Source organism: Pundamilia nyererei, unplaced genomic scaffold (assembly GCF_000239375.1).
Source record: "Pundamilia nyererei isolate P.nyererei 1_Seehausen unplaced genomic scaffold, PunNye1.0 scaffold00089, whole genome shotgun sequence".
In the NCBI taxonomy this organism is placed as follows: domain Eukaryota; kingdom Metazoa; phylum Chordata; class Actinopteri; order Cichliformes; family Cichlidae; genus Pundamilia; species Pundamilia nyererei.
This window is the reverse complement of record NW_005187490.1, coordinates 1005176-1018148: the sequence shown is the minus strand read 5'-3', so window position 1 is coordinate 1018148 and position 12973 is coordinate 1005176. Positions and strand designations below refer to the sequence as shown.

Below are 12973 nucleotides of genomic sequence, written 5' to 3'. Positions count from 1 at the left end.
TGGGAGGCAGAGCCTTCAGCTTCCAGACCTGTTTTCTGTGGGACCAGCTCCCAGTTTAGATTCAGGAGACACCTTCTCAACTTTTAATATTAGGCTTACAACTTTCCTTATTGATATTTGTAAATTTAGAGATTCTTCCCTTACTTACGCTGCATTGGGCCTAGGCTGCAAGAGGCGTCCTATAATGTAATCAGTGTTTCTTTTTTACTCACCTTTTTTGTTCACTCACTATGTGTTTATCCCAAAAGGTTGATTCTGTTCATCTGGACATAGTGTTTTCAGTGGGAGAAATGTGTGTTTATATACCGATCTGCATTTAATCGTTGGTCATTATTTATCTGGCTCTCTTCCACAGCGTGTCTTTGTCCTATCTTCTTCCCTTCACCCCAACCAATTGCGGCAGACGGCTGACCCTCTCTGAGCCTGTTCTGCCTGAGGTTTCTTCCTGTTAAAAGGGAGTTTTTCCTTCCCACTGTCGCCAATACGCTTTGTCACAGGGGGTCAAATGATTTGGGGGGGTTTTCTCTGGTTTTTTCTGGATTATTGTAGGTCCTTTTCTTTACACTATAAAGCGCCCTGAGGCAACTGTTGGGATTTAGTGCTATATAAATACAATTGAAATGAATTGAATTAAATAAAGAAAATGCTTTCTATGTGCAGAAAAAAAGGGCTTTGTAAAATGATTAGAAATTCTATTACACACTTGAGCATGATATCAAGAGCTTTTTTAGAATCTTTATGGTCCATTAGAGGAAATGACTTCCACACTCTAAGATCAGTGCAATTTTCATATTTAATACACCCTTTTGGCCTATACTTCCTGCATTAGAACCTTATTACCTTCATGCAAGTCTTATTTAGGCAGGCAGATTGACTAGACAAGACAGATGCAGTGGCTACAGGACTTTTTACACAAAGGAGATATTTTACACTCTCGTATTAACTTATAGTCAGGAGACAAAGGAACTCATTTCATACTACTACTCTGCTGAATTCTTCTGACTTCACTGGTAAAACTTGCATAACCACATTTAATGTAAATACTTAATGAGATTAAACTGCTTCTTGCTATTCTACAGTATTAAGAAAAACATGTTCCAGAGGACCAGACTAGGACATTTTACAGCAATACTCTCTCCTGAAAAGCTTTGTTTCACTGCAGGAATGTTTCTGGCTAGCATACAAGCAGGCTGTTTTCATTCTGAGAGGCTGATGAGTTGTTCGGACTCCACATCTTGGTCAAAGCTTTGCTACAGACGTCAGACATCCGTCAGATAGCTTATAAAGCAGAGTACCTCCAGATGGGCTCTATCACAGGCAATACCGTTTAATTTAACTATTTCCAGCTCTACTCTGAGTTAGGTAATACTCCCTAGGTATGAACACATGCACACATATTTGGCATGCAGATACAACATGTCAATTATAATTGCATGCAAGTTCAGTACAAGTTTATTTTGTCCAGCTCAATTCTGTGTGTCATCTATTATTTAAACACACACCCACGCGTACATTTGTTCTCCCAAAAAGCTGTCATTGATGATATCGGTTAAATAAAAGCAGAAATTAAAGTTACTCAGAGTTGCTTTATATGTCAGACAGAATAAAATGAGGGCTGTAAAATGTCATAAAGGAACAAGATAAATTAAAAAAAAGGGAAATGGATCAAAATATCATCTAACTTAAACTTCTTGCTTCAGCTGAGTCCAAACTACACATTTAATATGAGCCCTAAAACCCACACCCCGCCGCATTTCCATAATCCCTCATACTTTTCTCCATACTATAATAAAACTTGACGAGATGGAAGAAAAGTGCGGTGATGAGAAGAGTGACAAGTTTACCAAGTAGCTTAAGGCGCAAAGATACTTTGGCGTCACCTGCTGGACGGAACAAGCTGCCTCCCGGTTTAACTGACTGGCTTCCATAAATAATTAGAAAGCGGTTGTGGTTAGTGTGTTTGTAGATGCAAGGGGAGATGAATTGGTGCTTTACACGAACTAGATGTGTGAGGGGGAAAGATGGAATAAAACAGTGAAATAAATTATGATGAGAATGACGCAATTGAGACGATCACTTACGCATTTTTACGGTTCATTGTTGTCTGACGGTCAAGCTTCAGAGACTTTAATGTTGTGTTTATGTGTCACATGTGTCATTCATATTAAACTACAGGCAAATGGACAAATACACAAAGTACATGAAAGAAGCAAATGATATCGCTCACATTGGGCCAATGTGGATAAAATGCGCATAGCATTTCAGGAAAAAGACTCACAGGTCTGTTCCTGCTTCACTTTGCAAGTAACTAGACTTTTACGGTTGTAACGACTTCCTGGTGTTTTTAAGAGTGTTTAAAATCTGTTTTTACATTAAACCACCAGGCAAAACATTTGTAATTTCCCCCACGAGAACCACACAGACTGAGTGTTACTGTGCGTATTTCAGGCGAACGGAGGAAGGAGGGTGGGAGGTAAACGGTCCTCATTAAGCTACCGTTTGGACTTTCCCTCAAGTCCTTCAAGTCTGCTTTCAGTCTCTCTATCAGCACCACTGACTGATTTAGGAACAGCAGCAGCGGCAGCAGCTCTTCATTCACTCTCCCCTCTCAGGACCGCTTTACCGTGGTGCGCCCCAGACGCGCGCTCTCCTCACTTCAGGATGGACTCGTCTCCTTCTCTTCACCTTTACCACTGACTGTGACGCTGCCGTAGTTCAGTGGGAGTTCCCGGGGGAGGGGGCAGGAACTGTTCTTCTGTCCGCTGTTTCGCCTTTCCCCTGCTGGGTTGTGTGTTGTTTTGATTGAACTGCCAGCGTACGCTCCATCTCCGGGCTGCAGTTCCGAGATGGGGATGTATCTGCATCTGCTGCTTTTGCAGTACTATTTCGTCTCGAGTTTTGTGTGCAACGCCATCGCGTTCGTGGAGGAGCCCTTCGGAGGGAGGTCGGACGGGTACTGCGGGCGGATCCTCCGGGCGCAGACCCACGGGACCCGGAGGGATGGGCACCATGAGTTCAGGCTCAGAGTGGAGGGAGACCCGGATACCTACCGGCCTGGCAGCACTTACAGAGGTAGAGTTGGCTTGTTTTGACACTTTGCGCAATTAGCGCGCAATCCTCAGAAAATTTAGCAAGTGGATTGTTTGCCAAGTTGAAACAGAGGCACGTGTACTTTTCAATTTCTGCTGTGTTTCACTTCCAAAACCACAACTATGTGTAATCACATGTTCTCACTGGCATCAAGGTAATAACCACAGCAATCACATTTTATTAGAAAATTGTAGCCTGAAGGACGCAATTTTCCAAACCCAGTCTGCTTCCTCTGGCCCCTTCTGGGAGAGTACTGGTTTGATAAGGATACTTAGAGTTATAATGTCTGACCTATATTCACTTCCTCTTCTCTCGTTGCCAGGAAATGGACGCAAACACACACTAACATACAAGTATCCACAGGAAGACTCACACAGATCTGGCTCCAATTAAGCTGACCCCTACAAATTTAAACTCCTATCAGATGAATATGAGCACGTTTCAAAAAAGGCCTCTTTGGCCTGTGGCACAGAGATTGTTGATGAGTTTAGAAGAATCACTAATCAATTGTAATCACAATTCACTGGCATGTTTTAAGTACAAAGCTTCTTTTTTTTTCTAAAAATTGAAATGAGTCCAGTGGAAGAGTGTTGGATGTGACCTGATGTGCTGCAGTTTTGCTGCCGGCATTTAAAACACGGATTGTAAAAAAAGAAAAGAAAAAAAAGGTCACCTTGTTTTAAAATCTCCCTGCTGTGATCATACCCCTGATCATGCAATGTTTTAGGCTGTGACACCACATTTCAGCAATCCATGTCTAAATTTTAATCAGCTATCAGGGTCCTATGAAGGACACCACCAAAGAAGAAATATCCCCCAGCCTTCATGGTGCTTAAGTAGGAAATAAGTTGACTAAAAAAACCAAACAGATAAAGCTGATAATATTGACACTTCTCCTCAGCGCCAGGAGCAAATTTAAGACAAATAGTATGAAAGTCAAGGTAAGGCTGAGCCAAATAAAATTTCACCCACATCTCATTATCTGGCTCCTTTTCCTGGCCTGTTCCCCACACAAAACTCCAAAAAGATTTATAGTTTTATAGTCTTTTTTTATTCTGCTGTGAGATGCTAAACTAGTATTTATATCCCTCACTCTTCCACATCAGTCCAATACTCAAAGGAGTGCTGCTTTTACATGTTTCCTTGGGTGACCCTCTGTAACAGCAAGACCCTGATGTAACAATGTAAACGCCTCTTTTGTGTTATTGTTGAGTTTCTATGCACACATCTTTTACAGTGGTCCTCCTGGCAACCAGCCCTGCTTATTTCAGAGGCTTCACTCTCATCGCACTGAAAGAGGGCAGAGAGGGCACCACAGATGACGACTACACCGGCCAGTTCCAGGTAAGGCTAAGCAGGTGTGGAGAGAAGGAGGAAGGAGGTGGGATCGCTGCATACCGAATGTGCTCTTTGCTCCTTGGGAAAGTTCCCAAAAGATGAACTCATTTGTATGCTTTAATGCACATGGGAGTCGACTTAGCTGCTCCCTGCTGTCTTCTGGTACGGAGGTTAAAGGAGGTATTGCTGACAGATGCAACACAGCTTCCCTGGATGAAGCTAGAAAGCTGTTGTGGTGGAAAAAGAAAGAGATTCTTGCTACCGCTTTGGTGCAGCTCTTTCAGGGTGAGGCAGACATGGCATCATTCCCTGCTAAATAGCAGATATTTCTTTCAGCGGAAGAAGGGGAAGGCAGAGGAGGAGAGAAAGAGGCATATAGGGATGGAGAGAAAAGAGATAAACAAGGAGAGTTAAGAGAGCGAGATGTGAAATGTTTGGTTCAGTAGTAACACAACTCCCACTGAGCGGCAGAGAGCTCCTGAAGAGAGGGCCAGACTTCCTCAATTACCTCCTGCTCAGTGTAAACAGGAACACACATCTGTAGCTGTGTTTCAACATGCTGATCCTAACCAGACTCTTACCAAACATGAGCGAGAGGCCGCTTTCATGTAACCATGGGTTTAAAGAGAGGACTGAGAAGGTTTAACCACTTGTTTTAGCCAGTGAGTGTCAGTTATTTATCAGTCTCTTTGTCCTAAACCACAAGCTTCCATTTCAATCGTGCTAGGAACATCTGTGTTTGCTGGACCTCCATGGCTTTGGTTAAACAGCTTAGTGGAAACCCGATGATCCCAGTAGAAAGAGTGAAAGTTGGAATCTGGACAGCCAATCATATATGAACTTTCCCACGTTTGAAGCAGTTATCTTAAATCCGTAACACTGTGCGGAACGACTTCTCTCTCTTTTTTTCAGCATTTGTCTTATTTACTTCAAAACACACTAATTAAAGACACCCCGAGGAGAGTTTGACCACAAGGAGAGCAATGTTTTTAAAAGTGGCTTTTTTTTGAGCTGCTATCAGACGGTGACTGAAATGAAAACAAGTATGTGGGTGGTGCGATGCTTATTCCTGCTGCTGGTTTCACACTACAAAATCAAACCATTAGAATATTGTGACTCCTGACCACTCCACCACCACCGCCTCCATCTGCCCATCAGGCCTAATCATCAGAGAGTTTTCTGTTTTTTAGGCACAAGCTGACAAACTAGCTCATGTATGTAATTAGATTACTACAGCCTTTAACTGTTATTTATGCAGCCTAACAGGCTGAAAGAGCCTCGAAAGTTAGTAGAACTAAAGACCTTCACAAGTAAAATTAAAACAGTAAGTTTCAGGCAAGTGCTATGACTTAACACAGTTTGCCTTAACTTGTTCCGCTGATATTCATCCACTACCAATTATGGTACGCTGAATCAGTCACCGCTTTCTCTGCTCTGGCAGCGGTGTATATGAAAACTGAGTCAGCAAAAGCTTGACCTATGTTGTTCTGGTTTTGACACACACAGTATGCCTTATGGTGGGCTATCGGTTGTTAACCCCCCTACAGAGGTGGGTCTAACAGCTTCTCTGGTGGAATCCCAGCTTCTCATTCTGTTGAACTTGGAAAACAGAGGTCTGTTGGTTGTGCTCTTTTTAAAAATGTATTTAAGTTTCACATTCAAATGCATTTTTTTGGAAAATTTTGTTTCTGTGATTGAATTTCTAGTATTTACTGACAGCTTTATTGTACATTAACATTTGTCATTGCAATGAATAAGCAAATCAGCGACACAGGCGACCAAATGTGCTGATAAAGATGGATGTATGCGAGGCAGTCTTTAAACTTCCTAAACATCACTAAGGGCTACATAATGCTTCAGCTAAATACAGTGTTTAGGATTGTTATAATAATCTTAACGCTGTCTGCTATCTCAGTAGCTTTGCATGAATCACAATCCAAAATAATTCTTATGAATTGGGATATAATTAAATTAAATACAATTTTATTTATACAGTGTCAAATCACAACAACAGTCGCCTCAAGGCGCTTTATATTGTAAAGCAATCATATGACCCCCTATGAGCAAGCACTTTGGCGACAGTGGGAAGAAACCTTTGGCAGAACCAGGCTCAGGGAGGGGCGGGGCCATCTGCCGTGACGAGTTGGGGTTAGCATCTTGGTGCAGCCCCTTAGTTCACTCTTTGTCTGAAACGAGCCGTATTTGCCGTTCTTCATTTAAAGACACTCACTTTTTCCAGCTTGCCTCACTTCAACACCCAAATAAGTTCACATCAAACAACAACAAAAGACTGTTTCAAGTTGAACTTTACTTGAATAACGGTCAGGAAATCCTTGCCTGTTTATTTTCTAAGAAAAAAAATCCTTCACCTTACCTTTACTTTATATTTTCCACCTGTTTGTCCAAGCCTCACCTGCGGTGTTTCTGCACCCCATCAGTGGGGCTGGCCCCACAAGTTAGAACCTCTGACAAAAGGATTCAAGAGAAGAAAAAAAACACCTTTATTTCTTATACTGCAGATGCACTTCAAGGTGCTAAAAAAATACAAATAATTAAACCTAGACATAAAAATTTCACTTATCAGTTCATCCCCCACATGCAACCTGGGTTCTTGGTTGCACACTGCACACTGTGGTGGGTCCCAAACACAGGTGATTCTGAACATTATTCCATTTGTATTTCTATATTTTTTATAGACAAACTTTAAATGTACTTTTAAATAAATCCATGTTGTGACATTAGTTTTCTTTTAAAGCATCTTTTTAAAGAAATGCATAAAAATGTCCAGGCTTTGCTGAAATATCCGTTTTTTCCAACATTCTTCAGGTGAATTGTTAATTCACAGTCATTTGTTCTGCCCGCAGAGACTAAAAGAGAGGGAGAGATTGAACTGATACTTAATATATTTGTTTACTGGTTCATTGGTTCATTTACTGGGCTGCTTTTGCTCTGGTAATTCTATATAGTGTGAAGTCTCACATGCCTGTCTTTGCCTCCTGCAGCAGAGTTGCCTCTAGGTTTGTTCTCCAACTTCTCAAACAAGAACATTTTTAATGAACATTCTTTGCAAATGATAAATGACAAACAGCAGCCAGAGGATAAACAACAACACACACCCCCAAAAAAGTCATCCATTAAAAACATTGAACACGAAAGAGAAAAACACCAACTGTTGAAACTAGCTGTGTGCTGGTCTGAAAAATTGAGTTCTTGAGGATGAAAGTGTTGTGAAAACCTCTTAAGGCAGAAAAAGTAAACTTTATAAATGTGGATTTTTCTTTCTAGCTCACTGTAGGAAAACAAAGATTCCAGAAACACCCCACATTGTTTGGTCGCTCCCAATAGGACCTTGGTTTTGTCTGAATTCAGATGAAGGACATTCGGTGACATCTAATTCAGCTGGGCAGTCATGCAGTTCAGCTAACTATCTTTTTGGTTTAAACAGTTCAAACTTCTGTGTGATTTCTGCTCCTTGCACCTCCCTGTCTCAACCTCAGAGTCCCAGCAGAGTCTGGAGTGAAGCTGATACCAGGGAGTAGGCAGAGAGCAGAAACTGGAACAGTGTGGGCTGAGCTTGAACTGAATTAAAGTTGACAATCTGCCTTTGCAATCTGTTTGATACATATTGGTAGAATCCATCAGATTCTCTTTGTTCTTTAATTGACAGTTGTGATTTCCACTTTTCCCAAAAATGTGGGAAATGATTAAGGACCAATGAGATAAGCTCTTGTCAAGACTGCTTGGTTTGGAAAAGTTCTGAAAAGTTAATGTGGGGGTTGAAAAACAGATACCTAGCATAGTTCACTTGATTATCCAAATGCAAACTTTACTTTGGATTCACTTGGTAACAGAAACAAGTTATTAAGATGACTTCATTCATTAAATACGCTGTCCTTTGTGTCCCATTTTATAATAGTGGGTCGATAAGAGAAGATGCAGCATGACAGTGAGTCTGGCTTTTTATCTAAATGACCTAAATCCATCAAGCCAGGCTTCTCTTTATCATTGAGGTTTACATAATAATACTTGAAATGAGTTATGCACAACTTTATTTTCCTCAAGTTAATTATGCTGCTAGTTCTGCAAAGTCATGATTGTTATTGCGCATAGAAAGAGAAGCCAAATGAACACAGTTGTGTTTCCCTGTACGGCTGTTCTCTCTCCTTGCTCTCCGGTGCTCCGTTGTCTCTGGCAGCTGTCCTGGAATGTGCCCGCCTGCTGCTTCACTAAAACACCACAACTGAGAGCTGCTGCTCATAGTTTTTTTTGCTTAAGCAATAATCTTCTCTTTGTCCCCATTACTACCATTAAAAGACTTCTGCCTTAATGTGTGAGACCTTGGAGAACATGTGCTGCCAGTGTGCATCTGTGAGGGAGACTCGGTATCGCACTCACCCGGCACTCATTGTCTGCTCTGAAATGTGTGCCTTTGTGCTTATACATGCGCTGAATGGGCATACGGGTATAAGAGTGGGACTGCGTGTGTGTTTTTCCCAGCCCTCCTTGTGTTACTGTGGGACGTGGGTCATATTTATCTAGGCCAGCAACGTGTTATTGCTCAGGGAGACAAACGGAGCTTGTTTGGATAAGCGAAGCGTTGAGCAGACGGGAGATATTATCTTCTTCTTTTTTTCTTGCACAGATTATCCGGGGTTCTGAGTTTAGCTGGGGATAAACAAACTCAATCCGTTTAAAGCCATAGGCTTGAGACAGAGGCAATTACACAAGCCAAGTAGAACTTGGAGAGCTATAAAGAAAAGGGTGTGAAGGATGTGTGCAGGGTTGGAATGATGGTGACCTGATATGTAGTGTAATCACCCTCTAAAGTAATCCTGCAGTAATTATTGCTTCTGTTAGCACCCAAAGCCCAAGCACCGCCTCTAACAGCCCGTCTCTGTTTTCTGATGGGCAGAAGATTACAAGGACAACTGTGTGCTTATTGACTTCAAGGAACTTCCAAGAGTTTACACAACTTCTATTTATTATGCCTGGCAAGCTGGTTGCTTCAGATGCTTGAGGTTTGCATAAATAATGCGCGCTGCTCTGATTAAGACTTATTAAATACATTATGCATCAAGACAATGAGTACAGGCCTCTTTGATTCTTTGGGGATTCAGTTCTAGCTCTTCGAGTGTCTGACAAAAGGAATTCTCAGAAGTAGGTGACATATCATTTTAGGGCATTTTATAGCCATCCAAAACATATAAATAAATGATCGTTATGCAAATCTGCATCGCAATTAATCTAACATTATGGTTATTCAAGCAATACCCAAATACTGAGCAAGAGCATTTGCTGCACTTTGGTGTCTGATAACTTTATTCTGCTGCAATGAATGTGAATTTTAAATATCTGTCTGCAGGAAATATTTATTTGGCATAAGTAATTACAGCTCCATCACTGATTAAACTTAAACAACAGAAAACTGGTTCCCAGTAGGTTAATCTTCAAAAAAAAAAGAACTGATCTCATACTTGGTTCCTCACAACCATCACTCTTATAAGAACAACTAGAGATGACATTGCCAGGAGTCGGACTTACAATGCACAACAGATAATTGAAAATTTTAAGACGTGTCAGTTCATTTCAATTATGACTAACGTCATCGATCAAGAAATGCACAAATCTGATGTGTCACCAACAAGCAGCCCTGATGAGGGGGCAGCTAATCTACTGAAAACACAGGCACATATTATTATTTGGTAAAATTAAAAGTAACAAAGTGTCAGATTTTAAGCACTAAGAGGAAGGCGGGGTATACCCTGCAAAGGCACCATATGTTGCAGGGCTCATATTGGCAGACAACCATTTAGACTCACCAGCTAACCTAACCCTCATGCATGTCTTTGGGAGGAAGCTGAACATACAGAAAGGACCCAGCCTAGATTTGGACCCACGACCAATGAGCCATTACTGAGAGGCAACAGTGCTAACAGTCAGCCATTGACGGGACTGTGTGGGTCCTGCGGCTATTCTGAAGATGAAAACTGACAGCTCACATGGAACATAGGATTCATCCAGAGTGTGTCTGCTTTATTGCAAACGTTCCCGACAAATAAATATGGAGTCTGTTTAACAGCTGACATGTTTAAAACGTAGAGAACACAGGATTATTTACCTTCAGATTCTGATCCATCCGGCATAAAAGATTTTATTGCAAATGCACATATCACTCTTTGTTTATGGATGCTGTGTAATGCTGCAGGTATGTATTAAAATCAAAGGCAATAATCTGATTCACAGCCAGCTATGGGCAACAAACAGGAGATCCACTAATGTTTCTACAAACTCCCAAATTACATTTAGTGAACGATGTTATTCAAACAGGTTCAAACATCAAAAACGCTTCATATTAGAAGCTTTGTGACGGATATTTCAGTGTTCAGGATACAATACAAGAGAAAAGTAGCCTAAAAGAGAAAAAACATACATCACTGTCCTCTAACATATGCACACCCAAAGCGCTATTTTTTATTTTTATTACCTAAATCAAAATATTATGTGCTCATGCTTAGATTTTTGTTATAAGCGATTACCAAACTGGTAATATTTCCTTATTGATACATTGGTTGTTTTTGAAATTTTATTTGCTGATAAACCAGAAAAACATATTGGACCCCAAAACCAATAATAGAAAACACTACTGCAGCAACACCACTGCAAAACAACCAGTGAATAGCTTGTTTGATGGAACACAAAATAGAGGTACCAGGTCTTGCAATTAAACTCTTCTTCTTCTTTTGAAGTAAAGTTTCGCCCTCTGACATTATACTAATTACACTGTTTGACTGACGGTCGATCGCTGGGAAGTTGTGTGCAAAAAATAGCACAACGAAGCTCCAAAAATGAAGACCAAATTAGGATCCAAAGATTTCCTCCCACTTGACAAATTCCTAATGACACAGTATTGTGTGAAATTGTGGTTTAGTCTACATTACTGGAATAATAGCTCAGGCAAAATTACTTCCAAAAGGAAAGGCTAATTGCCACTGCTTGCTGTCATGGAAAATATCACCACTTCATTTTTAGTGTTTGGAAGGAAAAAGTGATCGAGGGTGACTGCAGTGGTCTCCACTCTCTGTGACTCACTTTGGGTCTTTGCAGGAGCCTGTATAGTTTGTTCATGCTGTTTCGTGCTGGCAATAGCCTATACAATCTCTGTGGGCCAAAAGAGGTTGGAAGACAGGCACATACATACATACACAAAGGGACCCAATGAATATGCATATTAAACATGTTTATCTGTTAGAAAAATGACTGGATAAGGTATTATTCAAGTTAAATTGGACTCTAGGCGAGGCTTTCTGCCATTTGGAATAAACCAGTAACCTTTCATACAGTTATTCACCTTTTATGTTCCTCCCATTTGAACTGTTTATATATGCTTAATGTTCATTGTACCAGCGATTTTGTTTGACTAAAACTAAGGTCAGCTGCTTACTGACTGATAGATAGAGGTAACTTACTGAAAAAGTCTAATGTTCTGTTTTTAAATGTATTTATTTAGTTATTTTTGTTGGTTTTAACTTCTCCAGATTCACGCATACACAGAATGAAACAGCTGGTTACCATGGAAGCGAAGCCAGCAATCTGGTAACCCATTGGTTATCATCTGATGACTTGTCACTGGGTGCTGTCACCAGAAGCAATGAGTCTTCCTGTGTAACCTTCACATATTCAGATATTTGATATCTAACATCATCAAAGCATCCAGGTCAAGACTTCCTGTTTGTGTGCCGGTCATTGTTTACAGCCTGACTGTAACAATGCAAATACATTCTTCAAAATCTACTGTGATATTAAAGCCAAGGGTTTTTGTGGTTGCATTATGGCCCATGATTTCATATAGAGAGTACCCAGAAAGCTTGCAGTACCGGGATTTTGCCTGCTGCCTACAGATTCTGCACATTGATATGCAAATGTCTATTTGTAGAGATCGAAAAGTCAGTGACTATATAATTAAGTTTGAGAAACAGGTTAAAAACAGTTTTCTGTCATACAAAGTCTTTTTACTGTGGGTCAGTCATTAAGTGTGCCCCCTAAATATGCTGTTTTGTCAAGGCGACAGACTTGTCAAGGCGACAGACTTCAGCGCTTTTATCGCCACATGTCAATAATGTGAGAAAAGAGAACACAACAAACTGAAAGAAGGGCAGGAAGCAAATCATTTGAGACTTCATAAAAAACCTGGCAGACCATTTCTAGTGTGCATGAACACAAACAAGAGATGAAGACTCTTTGGTCTGATCTTTGTGACAGCAAAACGGTTTTAAGAGTTTCTCTGAAATGACCCCCGCAAACCATTAGTGCTCTATAAATGTGGATATCACTGTAAAAGAAGGAGATTTTAAAAAGAGCTTTGGGTCTTTTTTAAATATGAAATAGACCCAATGAACAATGCACTCCCTCTTTTTCAGCGTTATTTTGTGTAATTGAATGCCAAAAGCCACAGAATTGGCTCCATTTGCTAGGAAATAGAGCCACACACACACACACACACACACACACACACACACACACACACACACACACACACACACACACA

General features: G+C 40.7%; 1 protein-coding gene across 1 annotated transcript in view; it reads left to right on the top strand.

Annotated features, from left to right (window-relative positions):
• The first annotated feature begins 2521 nt into the window (after nucleotides 1-2521).
• Nucleotides 2522-12973, top strand: part of spon1b (spondin 1b) — a 112674-nt gene continuing 102222 nt past the window's right edge. The window contains exons 1-2 of the mRNA XM_005739090.1: nucleotides 2522-3072; nucleotides 4328-4434. Coding sequence (XP_005739147.1) covers nucleotides 2847-3072; nucleotides 4328-4434 — 333 coding nt within the window. The 5' untranslated portion in view covers nucleotides 2522-2846. The remainder of the gene's footprint in view (nucleotides 3073-4327; nucleotides 4435-12973) is intronic.